Genomic DNA, 18,925 nt, shown 5'->3' with positions numbered 1-18,925 from the left:
AGATTCCCAGGGTTTGGATCAAATCACATCAAATCCTACTTATTCAGTAGAGGACTGCAGAAAGAAAAGATGGAGGGAAATGGCATCACCAGATTCCCACAAGGCTAAAATGTGCACATTAGTTTTCTGGAGCAACAGTTCTGGTGGGTTATTTCTGATAGTAAACTGCAGTGATATATACAAATTTAAATATTACAAGAAATTACAGGAATATCAAGATTCATTATATGATAAAAGTTCTGACTCAGTGTGGTACAATAGTTCTTAGTAACTAAAGACCCATTATTCACAATGACTTGGCTCGAAATGGGTTATGACCAGAGGCAAAAGCAGCCTCCAGTGCTGCTTAATCTTCAGGAATAAGTTAAACCTGTAAAGCTTTAAAAACATCAAATACATACCAGCTTGTGGCATTGTTCACTGGGTTCAAACAATGCACTTTATGACAACAGCAAATTTATGGAAAAAGTGGGACAGGGATTAAGCGTTATACACAGAATTCTCAATATATTGTAAAGAAATATCATCAATAATTCAAATAAGATTCTGATTTTGCATGAACACCTTTAGGGGCCAGGTTCAAGTAGAGGTGTAAATCACTTAAGTAACCAATAACCACATCATGTTCATTTTGTAACATTTGGGTATGTTTCCTCAATATTCATCATCTGCTTTTACCTCATCTTTTCACACCTCAAATTTTAGTTTGAAACTGTATTCAGTGGTAGCTGTTGGTACAATGTTATGCAATAACATACTGCACCATGTAGCAATGGAGTATCACCATCATTCGCCTTTAAACAGTTGATTGCTTATGGTACCTCCACCACACAATGAATTGACTAACATCATTCATGTAGCCCCCTCGGTGGGCTTTTGTTCTCCCTTTTCAGAGAAACAGAAGGAAATATTCTAAACCATTTTAGAATGATTGAGCTGATACAAGTTTCAGCAGTCTACTCAGTACATAATTAATAACTGAATTTATACATGGTTATTACCAGGATGGATTATACTGGGTCTAGGTTTAGTCATTTTTCCAGAGTTCTCAAATTCAACCAGGCTATCTAGGAAACACCAAGCAAAAATGAGATGCCTCTACAAAGGAAGAGAGATTAGAGGGACAAACTAATGTCCATTGCATTGAGTCCAAGTATCAGGTCATGTTGACCCAAAGTACTTAATGTCACCAGAGAGGGATGAAGAAAAAAATAAAATCAGACCATCAAGGTGATGTCCCTCAACCAAAATTCCTAAATGTGATAAGTTTGTATGTGGCTATAAACATTTAAAATTTTGCCCCTAGTAAAGTGATTGCAACATGCATTGCTGATTTAGATTTGTTAATCATTTCTTCTGAAAACCGAGTGAGAGAATAAGCTGGTGTCAAATATTCAGCAGGGCAAAAATAATTTTAGTAAATTTACCAAGTGTGAAAGTGAACCTACTTTTGGAGAGCGGTGTTAAATGTAATAATTGCAAGAAGTAATAATAGAACAGGGTTCAATAATAATCCATACCTGGAAATGATTGTTACCATTGCACAGTCTTGAAAGACAATGGGATGTTACATTATTTTGCGTGATAGTACTTGAACACATTATGGCATTCAGCCAATTCAATGAAAATTTTTAAAAAATCTTCATTGTAGATAAAGGAAATCAAATTATAAATATTACTGCATAACAAAGAATGATTGTGGTTCCCTCGCAAAGGTTCATTTAATAAATCTGACAGGCAAGCTTGGTTCAGCAGCACCCATTGTCCAATGCAAATGCTTCCATAGTGGTTCACTACATTATCATGTACTCAGTGATGCTTCATCTCAAATTGCTTAAGCCGGGTCTTATTAAAAGCTGCAGTTACTCCTTCGTTAACTGAAATCAGTTTCATTAAAGCTTCTGATTACTTGAAACATTCAATCATTATCCTGTTCACATTAAGTTACTGCAGGTACACCTTTGAGTGGACTGCTGTTAGATTAAGTGCACATTTTCTGATTTTTAATTTCGCTCTGCAATTCTTGAATTTATAGTTAATGCTCGATTGAAGAATACGGAAAGGTTCTGAGATGGAATGCAATTTTGTTTTAATACAATGCTTTTCTTCAGCACTGATTTATATACTCTTTGGATTAAGCAGTATGGTTAGTTACCTGTGCCCAATTGTTCTCAAACTGTAAAATTGCAGTCCAATTAGAGAACACAAATATATCACATTGATGTGTCGCTCAATTACAACTTTATAACAGCAAAGGATTACAACTGAGTGAAAAGATACTGGTCATAATTGGATACAAATCTGTTTTATACAATTGGAACATTCATAAAGCACCATTCATGCATTCAGCAGTATTTTTTGGCTCTTCGGACTTAAGAGGATTTGCATTAAGATTAATTACCCTCCACTTTTAATTATTTAATATAGCAAATTACAAAATGCACAAATACTTTTTCTTGATTCGTAAGAGGTATTCCATGCATAACTATGAGAATTAAGCCACTCAAGTGATGTTCTGATAAAATAGGTAACCCCAGAAGTTTGACATTCCAGCATCTGGGCTGTCGTTATAAATACAGAGCAGGCTAATTTCATCAAGTACATGCTGAACAAGGCAAACCATTAGCTTTTGTATAGGTCAAGTTTTGAAACAGCACCATAGTTGGGTTTTTACTAATGAGCGAGCACTTGGATCGACCTCACCAATACCCAGCAAAACCCATGTAATACAGAATAATTTAATGTACAAACAAGTCTTGCACTAACCAGTCACCTTTTTTTCAATGCTCTTCCTGAATCAAAATTTTGGGGTCCTTATAGTAAGAATGCTTACTCAATCCTTATGTCTACTGTTTTAGCATTTCAAATGTATACCCAAGGCGTCTGATGGACATGAGTCTTCAATTTGTTTACACACAGAATATTGTTCATATCCTTACATTAACTTAGTATTTGCCACTTCCTCAGGTCACATCCTCTGGAAGAAACCACAGGACAAGAAAAATCCATTGGTTCTGAGTCCATTCCAGCTTTTTGGATTTGCACACGTTTCAATCTATGATGTATACAGATAGCAATTCAGGCTGATGCTCATCTCATTACAAACTGAAATAACGTAAAACAGCCCAGCAATCAGCATCAACACTCCTCACTTTGATAAATTCACATGCTGCTTAAACCCAGGCTTTTGGATTAATAAACTCATCTAATTACTCAATGGGGTGATTAAGTGTGACAGCTGTAATCCAGAACAAGACCACTGAACATGTGTAGACCCCGAAAGCAGGAAAAAAAATCCAACCCAGCATATATTACCATCCTAGAACAGTTTTTAATTCAAGTTATGCAGTTATTTAATGGCATCTCAGTCTGGAACATTATCTTCATAAGCATTCCAATAGCCATCTTGCCATTGAAGCAAGTTTAAAAATCATAGCTGATCCATGTTATGTTTGGCTTTTCAAAACCAATTCTCAAATAAATGCACAAACTGGTACAAGTAAAATCTACAGTGTTAATCTTTGAGACACTGTTTCAAATCAAACCAGCAACTCATGAGACCAACCACACAAATTTAAGAAAAGTGCCGTTTCACATGGTAGTATCCTCGTTTTGCTGTATCTAGCATCAAGGCAGCAGCTTCTGTGAAAGGTTGCATTTGTGTGTGTGGGCAACATAACCCTTTATTTCAGAGATTCTGACCTCCTATTCTTTCACGAGGATAACTCGGACAGCCATCTCAAACCACTGGTAGCTTGTATGGAGAAAGGATCCTCACTTATGCAGCATTTGGTTTTAAAAAAAAAACTTCTGCCACAATTCAACAACCGACACGTGTCAGCCAACCATTTGATATGACTTCTGTCACAACAATGGGTGTTGCATCCACTGCACTATATATTACAATGAGGTAACTGAGTACAAAAGAATAGGACAAACTAGTTTGCAAACTTACATAGAACAGGCCTCGTGATCATTAATTCTCAGATAAACAGTAGTTTGTATTTATTTTTTCAACTTGCACGGTCTGTTTTTATTTAGTTTTGAAAGTGAAAAGATAGTAATGAGTCATTTTTTTAAATATTTCTCTTTTATGTATTTACAAGCTTTTGAGTAGCTCTATAGTTTGAAAGTATTACAAGCACTTCCTCAAGTTGAATTTTTTTTGTACAAGTTCTCCATGTTCTGCAGTTCATTAAGTACGGCTTGGAAATTCGGGGAGCATCATCTTCCAGTTGAATGTTATGTACATTTCTAGAGCAAGCTGAAGCAGGCAGGAAGAATTACTGGTACATGTTACTACTTTCAGCCATCATTGTTACCCCCCACCCATATACTAAATTTTGATGCCCTATTTTTGTTTGAAGTGGCCTTGTGGGCAAGAGTTTAGGTCTCTTTTCCTCTATGTTACATTCTGTTTACAGTAACTGCAAACTCAAATTACATCACCGTTGCAGTTCTAAAAATAAATTAAAGTGTTCAATTTTTTTTATTTTTTTTTGCTGCAAGAAAAATGGAACCATTTGTCCTTTTAAAAATAACAAAAAAGCTTAAAATTTAAAACAAAAATATTTTCTATAAATAATACATTTTTAGTGCTCCCACCCATGGTTCTTTTAACATCACCGCGGCTTTTCTTTACGTGCGTGTACCATAATTTTCATCATGATCGCTGACTGTATATCCGTGCATATTTGTTGCGATGATTGGCCTTTTTGCACTTTGATTGGCGAAGACTTTTTTTTCTGTTTTTTTTAGTTATCTTCTGACTCCTCCTCAGCTTCTCTTAGCCATGTAAAAAAAGCCGTGACAGATTTTAGCGCTACCCCTTTGCCGCTCTGTTCTGCTGGGTCTTTGCTACTTTCCCATTTGTAGAATGCATCTTCAGATATAACATCCTCATCATACAAAGTGTCAAAGAACATTCTTAACAAGTCTGTTTGGAGGGGAGAGATGGAGAAGGAACAGACTGTTAGTACTTAATAACACAAAAGGTAAAAACAATTATCTATTCATAAGGGGTAATTTTATAAGAGTTGTTTAAAGTCATAAAAGGAAAGGACAGACAGAGCAGATAGAAACAGGAGTTCTGGAGTGTAGGACAAGGGGACATAGATACAAGATTAAATATAAGAAGTTTAATACAGAGGCCAAGAGAAATGCTTTTTTATAAAAAGCAGATGATTGCAGGACTGTGGAATGTACAACTGAAGTTAGTGATTGAACCAGAGACCACGGCAAGTTTTAATGAATTAGAAAGGCAGAAATGAAGAAGAGGAGGGTAAAGAGATACGGAAAGGTGGGCACATACGATTAGGACCACTGCTGGTGTGGAGAACGCATATTAGCACGGACTCCTTGGGCTGAGTGGCCTGTCTCTGCATTGTTATTCCTATCCAAGACACCACAAAACAGTTCATTTTTGTATAAACTAGAAAATTTTTATCATCCAACATATTGAACGTGCTATAGCCAATTCAATCCTTACCTGAAACCACACTTTCTAGCAGAGGTCCTAGCATAGCAATCAGATTGGGAATTGTGGCTAATTTCCCCTCACCACCCCACTCATTAACCCAAGAATTTGGAAATCAAATGCAACATGTTACCTCCACCTTGGGTTAAGATCAACTAACTCAGCAAGGATTCTCTTGGTTCACATGGTTCAGTGCCATAAACAATACTGCATCCACTCACTGAGCCAGTGAAGTTCCTTTGATGTACTTAATGTAAACCACTAAATTCAAAGCTGATGTCAATTAAACATATTTTAGAAGTACCATTTGCACAGAATTAGGCCACGGTCTTTTCTAAAAAAGTGAAAATTCAAGGGCTGATATGTGAATTCTTCAAAGGCCAGTTAACATTAATCTTCACCTTTATAGAGGTATTTACATTTTTAAGGCAAAATATTTACAATAATTTACTGTTGTTGGCAGTAGGAGGGAAAGGACAAAGGGGATGAAAGATAGATAAGAGACTGAGAGAGGCTATATTCTATAAAACTCAGAAGTTTATTTTACCAAAAGTAAAGAAGCTTATACAATACTTACTAGGGGGTTGATCAAGTTTTACTATTAATGCTTGTAGTGCATAAAGTGCTTGTAATTCTCTTTCAGTGTCAGAGTTAAGGTACTTGAGTAATAATCGCAATCTCTGCTGTATAATGTTTGCATCTACTCGACTTGGAACTCCTTCTCCTAGAGGTAAAAACACAAAGTTGGAAAAGAACACACAAGTGCAGACAAGTATCAGAAATATCTTAGCCCTAGATGAAGGTTAATACTTGATTTAAGCAAAATAGCTTTCTCGGGGTATACAGCACACTTCAAATTTACTATATCCATAGGCATTTTTAAATTGCAATTTTACAGCAAGCCCAAATAAATACTCCTTTCTGTAAATTCCACAAAGTTTTTATTTTATTTCCACAATTTACATTTTTTTTAAGATATCCAGCAAGGCCCAAACCCTGTTTCAGATTCAGCAGCATAAACTGCCTTGGCTCCACTTAATCTTTGTTCAAATACACAACACAAATGCAGGTCCCCTGGTGGACACAAATAGTGTGGTTGTTTGAAATGAAAAACTGACCTGATTTTCTTTTCTGCTCCAGATCAAAAAATAATTAAAAACAAAGGAAAAGCCATTTAGAGCTAGGCTATTCAGGAGTTTAATTAGGATGCTTTCACGTAAAGCCTATTGGAAATCTGGAATTGACTCCCCAAAAGGCTTTACTGCTGGGTCGATTTATGTTTTCAGATTTTTTTATTAGGTAAGCAATAAGAGGTTTGGAGCAATGTAGATCAGCCATGATGTAACTGAATGATGAAGCAAGCATATGGAGCTGAAAAACCTCATCCTTTTATATGTAAGGAAGCTACTACTCTCGTTCCCTATGCAAGCAACCCTGCCCCCATTTTGCCTCGCCCAGAGACCATTTATAATCCATTTAAAACAAATTTATGTGATGTGACACAGAGAAACTATTCTACAAACCTGAAGACTGAAAGGAGCTTCTATGCCATTATTTGCTTGATGATCTGAATTGTACCATTATTATTGACAATATGGCTCCCCTCCTCCAAATAACATAGGCTGCAATGGCCCAAAGATTATTCATACATCATATCTGATAACCTGGAGGTTTAGTACAAATAATACTAGCAAGGTTTATACCAATTAATAGATATTGGCACTTAAAACCCAACCAGGAATAGATTAATATTGTGCATTTAAAAAAAAAACTATGCTCAAACTTACTGAAAATTTATATGTTGCTCCAGTGTGTTTTCCATTCCATTTAGTAATTGTCCTATTAGCAGACCCATAACATCTAAGCAAAAACACGTCCTGATGTTCCCTTCCTCACCAGATCCTATTTAATTATCAGCACTTACACAGCTAGGCAATGTCAAATCACAAAATAAGTGGAAAGGTGACTTGTTCCTAGGCCATAGCTAACCCACCCTCTTTAAATGCTAAAAGATGCACTGATTCACCACCCATCGATTCCTTTTGCACTGGAGAACTGGCACAGTTATACAAGATGGTTTTGGTGAGATTAGAAGCCCATCATGGAGGCCTGCAATCCCCCAGCACTATAAATAGTCTCTCAACTTCCATTGACTAGATCTTTTCTGGAATATGTTAGCTACATCTAGTTAATAATTTGCTACTTGCAACTCTATCTTTTCTCTGAAGCACCAAGATCATTCTCTTATTTGTGTTCACTTGCAGAGAGTTAAAATAAATCTTAGGAGCTGGTTCAAGACACTGCTCAGGCTCTGTATAAATCCTGTTCAACTTTTTAAAAGGCATCAGGCATTTATGACTACGATAGCTTATAACATGGACTCTGTGCCCACTGAGTTACACGACCAAGGGAAAAATCTATAGAACCTGTTCATTCAAATCTCCATGAAGTTAGTGGTCACTCTTATTATCTGTCTTAAGTGTAACTTTGCATGGCTCCACACTTGTTATGGCAAACAGCATCAGTGCTCACCAGCATTTAAACAGTCATTTAATGATGAACATGGAGCCGAGAGTTTTATATTTACATTTTCAAAATTACAATTTAAACATTGTTAGAGCCCTTGAAGTTTAATAAAGACATCTAACCATTTCTAAAGGTTTAGATTAAATTTGCACATATGATATCCCATGCCCTATAACATAGATGAACAAGTGTTATATAAATCACCAAATAAAAACAGGGTAAAAAGTACATGGCAAATTGGAGAGAAAGGCATCATAAAGAGGTTTCTAATTCTTTTTTTTTACCTGTTATGGCTGATCTACATACTGTTGTCATTAAAGCTCTAAGGAATGTAGATGAACCAATCTGTGATTCATCTAAATTAGCCTAAAGGAAGAAAACAGAAATCATTTTAGAATTAGACATCAAGAACCTAACTTTAAAATACAGCACTTGAGAAGGAAGGACAGAAAGCCACGGTGTAAAGGAATTCCATTTTAAAGGTTGTCAGAATTCAGTTCACTTGGCTTGCAATGTTACACTTAGCAACTCAAGGTGGTTCATTTTTCTTTATACAAGAGGAAAATTTTAATACTAGCAGTTATAGAACATTAATAGTGATAGTTTCCATTGTTCAATGATGTGGTGATGAATGGGCACAAATGTAATACTTAGAGAAGTCAGAACAATTTCAGTATTAAAAAAGTCTCTGGAGTGGATTTTGAATCCACAATTTCCTGACTCAGAGGTGAAAATACTACCACTGAGTCACAGAAGACATCTTTAATCATTTAACTAGCTCAGAATAAACACTTAGATTCACTAAAAACAGCCAACAGATGTGAGTATTGATTACATAAAAAGTCAAAAAGGCTGTGTTGGAAATTACACAAAAGTCAAAATACCATGAAATAGGCCTGAAATATGAGTGAAAATATATTTTAGAGTTTTTACTACAAAATATGTTTGCGCTTTTTTGGGTTTATATGTAGAAATCAGCACGCTGTTCTTGTCTAGCTACTCGAGGTTCTTGCCTTACAAATTTGTAATCGAGTGGGGAATAATCAAAAATTGTCACCACGTTAATTTTTCAACTAATCTATTGTTTGAGGTAGGGAAACCACCTCAGTAGTTCATATCCAAATTCATCTTACAAGTTATTAAGGTCTCAGATGTTTGTGCTTGATTCTTTGTCAGCCAAGTGTCTGACACAAATGGAAACCCAGCATAATGTTTAACAATCTGAATCGGACTGAGAAAACTACACATGTAAAATCTGCCTGTCTGATGCAGTATAGACTGGCTGCCTTTACTACATATTAAGAACCAATAAAACTTAAATGGAGCATACCTGGTGCTGTGAAACAAAATTATCACAGTGTAAGTCACAAACACTTGCATTAAAGAAAACTCAAAAATTGAGGAGATTCCTGACTGGATGATGGCATTTGATTGGCTATTATTTAAGTTTATGCATTTTCACGTGTAATACAAACCTCCTACAAACAATTACTATCATTATGCACATTTGAATGCCAATGATAACTTCCATTTGTTATATGATGCATGCACAAGTGGTTGCTGTATTTATATATTTACCCTTTTGCTCCTACAATGATAACAATTACAGATAAAAAAAATGTAATGAGACACAAGTACATAATTTCTCAGGGTGATGGTGAGTTATTTTAATAGCCTTATCAGACAGCAATTATTCTTGTAAATCTAGCATGACAATCAATTTAAGAAATTAGCATGGAATGCCACATTCCAAGGATCTTACAGTCCAAGAATTCAACCTACTTCTACCCAGTCAAAGATTTGCTCATTGCTAGCCTTGTCTTCAATTATAAGTTTTTCTAGCCACTTGTTCAGTTCTTCAGCGGATAGCTCCATTTTTGAAAGTGCTTCAGTAGGACTAGAAACATCTGATACAGTAAACTCCAATTTCTGCAAAGGAATCACAATATTAATATTCTCAATTTTTAGTGAAAGAGCTCAGACAATATTTACATCACAAATCATGCAAAACCAGGTTATTCTCTGAAGTATAATCTCTACCTATTTCCACTGTTCGATTTGCACTTGGAAATTCAGAATAATTACCAATGATTTCATCTGTCTGGAGATTCACTTTTACTAAAAACTAGATTTTAGATACAAACTATTGTGAAAGCTACAGCTCTCTATCTTATTGCCACAGTGGTACAGCTGTGACTGTTGGTGATTCAACAAACGAGTTCAAAAAATGCTGAATGAGAAAACCTGGGGTTCTAGAACTGTACTATTTGAAACATGACAAGGTTATTGAGTCACACCAGGAAAGATAAAATGGAGGTAAAATTAGATTAAGGATGTTAAACATAGATGATAATGATACTAACCACTTTCTAATCTAGCACTATAGACATTCTAGAGATTGCCATATTTACAAAAAAGTCATGACCCATTCTGTATTCTGAAATTTAACATAAATAGAAATAAAAACAGGCCAAAAGGCCCCTCGAACCTGCTTTACCATTCATCATGATCTGACCTTTGCCTCAACTCCACTTTCCTGCCTGTTCTCCATAACTCTTGACTCCCCGGCAGTTTAAAAATCTGTCTAACAGCCTTGAATATATTCAATGATTCAGTCTCCACAGCTCTCTGGGATTGAGAATTCCAAAGATTCATGATTCCCAAAGAAAAAATTCCTTCCCATTTCAGTCTTAAATGGGCAAGCCCCTATTCTGAAGCCATGCACTCCAGTTCTAGATTCCCCCATGAGAGGAAACATCCTATCAGTATCAACCTTATCAAGCCCACTTAGAATCTTACGTTTCAATAAAATCACCCCTTGTTCTTCTAAAAAACCTTTCCTCTTAAGACAACTTTTTTGTCCCAGGAATTAACCTCGTGAACATCCTTTCGAAATATAATGTAGAACAGAAATTACAGAAATATATGAGAACAGGACAATGATTAAACTTTAATTCTCATATTCACAACTCTTCTGACCACTTTTATTGTTATTACCAGAAAACTTTTACATGTGTTCTTGTTTTTAGTGGAGCCTAGTGTAATCCTGTGAGCAATGCAATAGCACTGAAAAAACTGCCAGCAAAACAAAGTTGTTGGCACTTTTTAAAGGGATTATAAAGTTACAGAAAAGCCTTGATACTAATGCAGAAGTGAGCCAAACACTCCCTAAAATCATTATATCCTACAACACTAGAACAGAATACACATAACATTTGTCTGGTAAAAATAATTAATTACTCGACCACCTATTAATTTAGAAACAGTGCAATGAAACATTGTGGTAATGAAATAACTATTTAATTTGAAGTACTTCCATTGCATTTCTAGATTTTTATCTTGCCAAGTTTCTCTCTCCTGAAAGAGTTGATTCTACTGAGATTTAGTTTTACAGATGCTTGTCAGCAGCCCTTGTGGTCTATTTCAATCCTTGCCCCTTTTTGAGACTATACCAGATCAGACATAGCTCCTGATTAGCCCCCTTCAAGCTCAGGTAGAGAGAGTCAGAATCCAAGGACAATTAACTGGGTCTAGAGAGTCTGATCCAGTCTCTCCCTGAAGGAGATGAGCCAGCTCAGATTATTACCTTCTCCTTGATAGCCTTTTATTTTAAAAAAGTGTCAGCCAAACTGTAATTTTACAGGCATTATAAGGGTCTGGGTGTGACTACTCAGTTAATGATTCCCCCAGCAGAAGGAAATAGGCGTTGGATGCTTTGAGGGTTAGTGAACAGAAAACACTGGGTTGCGCTTTTATGCATAAAACCACCGAACGAGGTTACTGATTTTGAAATTATACCGAGTGATGGATTGAATAATCTGCAGACATCCTTTGTTCACTTGCTTTGTCTGTGAGAGAAATAAAGATTACATTTGCTATGCATTTTCTCTCAATTTCCATTTAAAAAGATAGACCACAGAAGAACTTGTCCACAGTAGTGACTTATCTTCTGCAATCAATACTGTTTCAAACATCCAGGACCATGGGAAGATTGCAACATCTTACTGGAAGAGAGAGGTGGCATTTCTGGAAGTGTATAGCACACGCTCAACTAAAGGTGAGTTCTTGATTGAGCAAACATATAATACATTTCAAATTACAAGCCTCCTCCTTCCACAACGATTTACAGACTGATACTGAAACGTGTAGTAAGGTATCCAGTTCCATTTCCTAAACCTAGAAGCTGCAAAATGTTATATTTGTTGGTAGCTACAGTACTTAAACTAGTCCTAATACACAGACGGTTTCATCAGCATATTATTTTCAATAAAATGGTTAGAACTGGCGTTCTGCAGATTAAAAATAATATGGTCCATTATATAAGCTGCATAAAACCTTATAAAACTTGTTAGACGTACACATCAAGAATGTTTAAATACATTTCTGTGCTAATTCAATCTTATCTAAAATATCTAAAATATTATTTTCTTACTGTCAATGACCTGGACCACTGGCAATGCTAGGTTCAGGCTAATTTAAATAACTTTGGCAGGCAGTTGCACTGCTTCCAGTGCATCTGGCTAGATGAGAAAGGAATGCTGGAGGCCATTAGGGCTTCAGAATCTTCAGCAAACATGTATTACAAGTAACAACAGAAAACGTTGGCAACACTCAGCAGGTCAGGCAGCATCTATGCTGGCAGGAACAAAGATAACATTTCAGGTCAAAGACTGGTCTAGGACTGATGAAAGTCAAGTATTTCCAGCATTTTCTGTTTTTATTTCAGATTTCCAGCATTCCAATGTATTTTGCTTATGCATTAGAAGTAGCCTTGGCTTGCAAAGGAACTTTTGAACTCCCCTCTTCCACCATGGTCCTAGCCATGTTGGACACTAGAGATTCACAGCATTCTAAACACATGGAATGCCTAAGGACATTAATGAAGAAACTCTAACCATTATGTGCCTAACCTCAAGAGTGCCAAATTTTTGTGACAGGACCTGCTTGCTTGGTTAAATTAACAAGCAATGAAATATTTAGTGTCATTTGTGTTGCACATAAACATTTTCACATCCCACACAACTTGGCAAATTTGATCTGTTTCTACCAGCAAAACTTGTTGATAAAAAGTGAACTTTGAAAAGATTCTGACAGACAGCAGAATTGCACTCTCTTATACAAGCAAAATGGTGAAGAGGCATTTAAGTTGAGGGATAGCATTCATTCTGGGTTTTAAAGATTTAAAAGTGTTTGTGTGTACTGCAGCTCATTCTCAATTCTGGATGAGTCCAAATGTTAACTTATGTTAAAGTCAGCTTCCTGTCTGGCAGATGGAATCAGGAAACTAACGATGATTAAGACAAGTGGTTGCAGTAAAACTAGCTCACTTCATAAAAAACTGAATAAGTTGAGCCTTGAACGCAAAGACAGACTCACCTTATCATTAATGAACTGCTGGACATCCTCTCCTTCAGTTAGGAAATCCTTCCAATTTAGGCCAGCCTCTTTCCATAAGGCCCCGACTTTCTTATGGCTCTGTTAAAAATAAAAGGCAAACGTTCACACCAGATTCAGTTTGAATAATGTTAATTTGGAAGAACAAAAGGACCGTGTTGTTCCTCTGTTTGTGATGGTGTGTGATACCAAAAATCTACTGTGGAGTGCTCCTTTTCTACTCACCATTTGTTTGCATAGAAGGTGCAAAATTTCTGCAAGCAGAACTCCTGCTCTCTCCACAGGAAGTAAAGGTTTACTAAGTTCTCTGTAAGAGAATGAGAAAAATATTTACTGTCCATCATCTTGAAAGATTGATCCTGGTTGATTCTTAGGATAGAGAAGAACTGAGACATAGCATGAATCATCATTCAGAAATAACTGTACAATGGGCATGGTTGTTGCTGCAATGCTAAGAGTTTATCATGCAGAGTATGAAGTTTCACTGATGCAACTTGTATAGATGCTTTGGTCTGATACAGAATGTTGAAATATTGCTTTTCTTCAAATAATTTTGAAGAAGTTTTGAGCATAAACTCAGGAATGTTCCATCAGTAGTGCTGGCTGACTAGTAATGAGCATCGAGGAATGCATCAAATAGCCAGTCGGCACAACCCAAATACATGTGAGTACAGCTCTTCACAAAAACATTGAATCCAAGCCCAGAATTTTGGAAAAGGCTGACATCTTCAAGTAAAAACTTTAATAAAGGTATTTTGAAAGATGCAAAATACAATTCAGGTTTAATCATGTTATTGTGAAATTTTTAATTTTTCAATTTTGTTTAAACCCTTGTTCTTGACATTAGAAAATGTTGTTGTTGAACCAAAACATCTTAGAAAGCATTTTGAGCAATTCATAGGATCTGAATGGCCAGATCACACACCGACATACTCTCACTAAAATAACAGCTACTGTGTGTGCACAGGTTGTGACAATTCCCAATGGCCAGACTGCACAATCCCAATATATTATCTCGATAAAACAACAACTACTAAGTGTGAGGCAGACTGTGACAAATAAATGTGATTGTTTTAATATCACTCATCGGTGAACCAAGTACTGCAAGTGTTTCTGAGTTTACAATTAAATACCAAATTTAATATATAATAGATATATATGGATTCACAATGTGTGGCAATAGCTGCAAAGGCAAATAAAATGTTCAGATGTATAATGAGATCCGAAAATACTAGCTCAAACAAATATTACTGACATATAATAAAGCACTAGTGAAACCACAAAAGTGGTCCTGGTGTAGTGATTTAAGACGTGGAGGTAATGAAAAGGATTCAAGGAATGGCAACATAGCTCAGCAATGTAAAACACCATAAAAATGCTGCAAAGAACCAAATCAATATGCATTAAAGGAAAATATAATGGGAAATGATTCAAGTTCTCAAAATAGTTGCATGGAGGTTTTTTTTAATGTAAACCACAAGACATTGTTATAAGCTAAGAAATCCAGGGATCTATGGAAGAAACCTGGTTCTTTAAGTATCAACTCTGATGAAGTGCAGGACCTGGATCTGTTCCTACTTCAGCAAAGTATAAGATATGGGTTTTGGTAGGAATGAGAGTGTAGGACAGATCCTCAAGGAGGGCCAGGGTAGCTTTCTTTTGTTCTTGCATTTCAAGATCTTAAATAAACACAACTTTGTTTCCCCTTTCAAGTCAAGATGCTGCTTTCTGTTTTGCTGACTCAAAAAGGTTTGCAAACTGAAGTTTATAGCGAATGTTAAAATTCAATCAGTAGCAAAACAATTAATGTACCAGTTTTACTTTTAGATCCCTTCACAAAGAAATAACTTTAAAGATTTGAACTGAACCAGATGTTTTTTCCTAAAAGGATCACCTTAACACCTACAGAATATAACCCATAGCTGTCAAAAATAAAATGTCAGTAAAGCAGCCAAATGGGATCAGAAATTAAATCTCTTTAACATCTAACACTAACTATTATAACAAAACGTATTAATGTGCAATGGACTACTTGATTTTCTTAAACTTTCTTACGTAAATAATTCTCTCATAGAGATTCCTGCTTCTTGTAACATGGGTGTCACAAGTTCACCCAGGTATAGCCATATATGTGGTATATCAATGGCCATATCCTCTGCCAATTCCAAGAGTTCTAAAAACCTGAGAAGAAACAGAAAAAATACTCGAGTTCAATTTTTCAGCTGACATCAGAATAAACACATCCATGTTTGTAAGAAAAAGCACCCAGCATTTTATAATATACAATCCATACACTGACACATTGATAGCAAAGAAATCAAAACAACAAAATGCTTCAGCATGAAAGCAGTTTCCTCATCCTCCTCCTCCCAACTCCTGCGCCAAAATAATGGCCCAGTCTGGTCCATGAATGGTCCCTCAGAGCCAGGTAAAAGATGAACGGTCAAACATATATGATGTATAGTAAGTTCAGCCTGCATATATATTGAGTACTCAGTGTTAGGTACAGCACTGGAACTGCCATTTTGGGTATTATTGCAGTGAAACATTTATGTTCAGTCCTTGGTTTATTGAAGTACAATACATTCTTTTGCTTGGCCTAAATAGCCAAGTGGTTATGGTACTGGGCTTGTAACCCCAAGATCAAGAGTTCAAATCTCACAATGGCAAACTATGAAACAATGTAACTTCATCTGAATAGGAACAGATGGAAACATGTTTGTACTCGAAAGAGTTACAATGCATTCTGAGCACTGGTTTTCACCAACTACTCTGATATTATCCATTTGAGAACTGGAGTCCTAAACACCAATTATACTGAAACTGAGTGGAATTAGTTTCTGATAGCACTGTTAATTAAATTTCAAGCCTAAAAATAAATTTAGTAGTTTACTAAAAAAAATCTTTAGAAGTACTGTGGTGATATAAAGAGCAATACTTTGCAGTTTGTATAATAGGAGACAGTGACTAGAGGCGTAATTAACTTCTTAGTTTGTTAAATCCTAATTCCTGTTCACCCTTACAGTTATTATCCAACTGGCTGCAAAGAACAACTTAAAATCCAGTTCAATTCCTGATCCTATGATAACAGAGCTTTACTCAGTACTTGGATACTGCAAGGAATCCAGGTAAATTGAGGTCTCTGATTGGTACTAAATAAATATGATGGTGGATTTCTCTTGATGTCTAAGCTAACATTCCCAACAGAATACCTGGTCAATTCCACGTGGCACTGCAGGCATAGAATGTCTGCCATATTTGTTGATGGAACAGTCACTGCACCTCAAAATGGAATCAGCTGTATAAATGCTTCCTGACATCTTAATGTGGAGGGCATTCTACAAATGTGACATGATATAATCGATTGCTTGTTTTTGCACAGAATCAATAGATTTCACTCCCTTTCTAAAGTTTCACTCATCCAAGTATTAAAGTGCAAGATTTCATTGCATATTATTTTTCTTCATCGTGTATCACACACCCTTTGAAAAATTCATCCTTGGGTAGTTTTTCCGATTGAATCAGCTGGAAGAAAAGCTGCCCCATGTGTTCTCTCGTTATTTGACTTCTCTCCAACGTTGACTCCACACCAACTCTCACAAAGACATGGAGCAGGCTCAGCGAATTCAATTCATCCACGCACTGGAGTGCTTCCTGGAAACAGAAAACAATTTTAGTCAAACTTTATTCCCAACCATATCTACACCTTCTTCAGTTTTACCCATTGCCAACACTTTCCTTAGAATCACAAATTAAATGTTTTTGAACAAAATTAATGGTATTTTGCTGCATAAAGAGTAACATTAAGCACAACTCTCAAAATGTGAACGCTTGTTGCTTCCCCATCTTAATGTTTACATGCAATAAATTATGTTTTCACAAGTGCTTCTTTTCTTCCCTCTCTCTCTTTCTGGTTTCTGACTCCAACATTGCTTTCAGAATAGTGGGCATTAAAATGTGAAGTTAAATTTAACAAGGAACTGGGCTGGGGGTGAGGAGTGCAGAGGAATTTGACTTCAAATTCCCAATTCAATCTGCTGAAAAAACTGAAGGATGTACAGGTATTTCAAAGCATGAAAGATGAGAATTTGGATTAGAACCAGCCAAAGACTAAGCATGAGCTAATAATGTGACTGGAGATGAACTAGATAAGCAAATACAGCAAAAGTTTTACTACTATCAGGAGGGATATTTGTCGGAGTTTTAAGACAAACATCAATCCCCAATTCTTCACAATCTATCATAGGAATTTAAAAACTCTTCCTCTCCTTTAATCCCTATCCATATATGACCTTTTATGTCTTGCATCATGAGTTCAGGGAAAACCGTCACCAGGTCGAAGGTGCCCAGTGACCACAAGCAAATGTGGACACTAGTCACCTCACTACTTTGCAAAGTGAGCAAAAATCTCAAAACATGCAGCAAGCTGAAACTAAGGCCAGAGGTGTGAGGAAAAGCCTCAAATAGCAGGTTTCTAACTGAAGTGCAACAACTTTGGAGACGTTTGACAGCATTTTGGGATTAACAACACACAAAAATACTGGGTTCAAAAACATGGATTTAGAATTTTGTATATAATATACATATTTTCATGTACTTTGCCAAAAAAATTCAGTATTCAGGTTTAAAGAATTGACAAAAGATCTAAAATATTAATCCTGTTTCTAAATTTGAGTAAACAGGCAAGCGTTAGAGTCACATAGGATTACATAGAATACGATGTTAATAAGATCCAAGCTGATCGGCGAAGTTGAAACCAAAACACAGAACTTTTCTTTATCAAGAGAGTTCATTGACTTTGTTCAGTCACACAGCTCTCCTCCCACACACCCAGTGTCCCAGCTATCCCCTACTTATATGTGCTCAAATAAACAATGTTCTTCACCTGTGCATCCTAACAAGATAATTGACATACTATTAACATACACAACACAGAAACAACTAATTCAGCCCAACCAGTCCATGCCACTGTTTATGCTCCGCTTGAGTCTCCTTTTTGTTTATTCATTTATGGGATGTGGGCATTGCTGGCTAGGTCAGCATTTATTGCCCATCCCTAACTGCCCTTGAGAAGGTGGCGGTGAGCTGCCTTCTTGAACAACTGGAGTCCATGTGGTGTAGATACACCCACAGTGCTGTAAGGAATGAGTCTAGGATTTTGACCCAGCAACAATGAAGGAAAGGCGATATATTTCCAAGTCAGGATGGCGAGTGGCTTGGAGGGGAACTTCCAGGTGGTGGTGTTCCCATCTGTCTGCTGCCCTTGTCCTCCCACCTTTCCTCTATTCCTTGAGAATAGAGAATAACCCTCTATTCTCTTCTCTCTCGTATACTTATCTAACTTCTCCTCAAATGCATCTATAATATTCCCCTCAACTGCTCCCTGAAGTAGCAAGTTCTACATTCTCACCACTATCTGGTAAAGTTCTCTTTCTAATTTTCCTGTATGATTTATTGGTGAGTACATTACACTGATTTTCTCTTCCCACGCCTGGAAACATTCCCTTGTGTCTATTCTATCAAAACTTT

The 18,925-nt window shown here is 36.4% G+C and overlaps 1 protein-coding gene across 16 annotated transcripts in view; it reads right to left on the bottom strand.

Moving 5' to 3' along the window:
• Positions 1-4,470: 4,470 nt before the first annotated feature.
• LOC121288721 (eukaryotic translation initiation factor 4 gamma 3-like) overlaps positions 4,471-18,925 on the bottom strand; it is a 331,740-nt gene continuing 317,285 nt past the window's right edge. For all 16 annotated transcript variants that reach the window (XM_041207482.1, XM_041207477.1, XM_041207478.1 and 13 more), the window contains 8 exons: positions 16,878-17,050; positions 15,452-15,577; positions 13,622-13,703; positions 13,379-13,477; positions 9,785-9,931; positions 8,287-8,368; positions 6,054-6,200; positions 4,471-4,936 (listed from right to left, as the gene is read on the bottom strand). In XM_041207482.1, the coding sequence (XP_041063416.1) occupies positions 4,755-4,936; positions 6,054-6,200; positions 8,287-8,368; positions 9,785-9,931; positions 13,379-13,477; positions 13,622-13,703; positions 15,452-15,577; positions 16,878-17,050 (1,038 nt within the window). In that variant the 3' untranslated portion in view covers positions 4,471-4,754. The remainder of the gene's footprint in view (positions 4,937-6,053; positions 6,201-8,286; positions 8,369-9,784; positions 9,932-13,378; positions 13,478-13,621; positions 13,704-15,451; positions 15,578-16,877; positions 17,051-18,925) is intronic.

This window comes from Carcharodon carcharias, chromosome 15 (assembly GCF_017639515.1).
Source record: "Carcharodon carcharias isolate sCarCar2 chromosome 15, sCarCar2.pri, whole genome shotgun sequence".
NCBI lineage: Eukaryota > Metazoa > Chordata > Chondrichthyes > Lamniformes > Lamnidae > Carcharodon > Carcharodon carcharias.
This window is presented reverse-complemented; position numbering and strand designations above follow the sequence as displayed.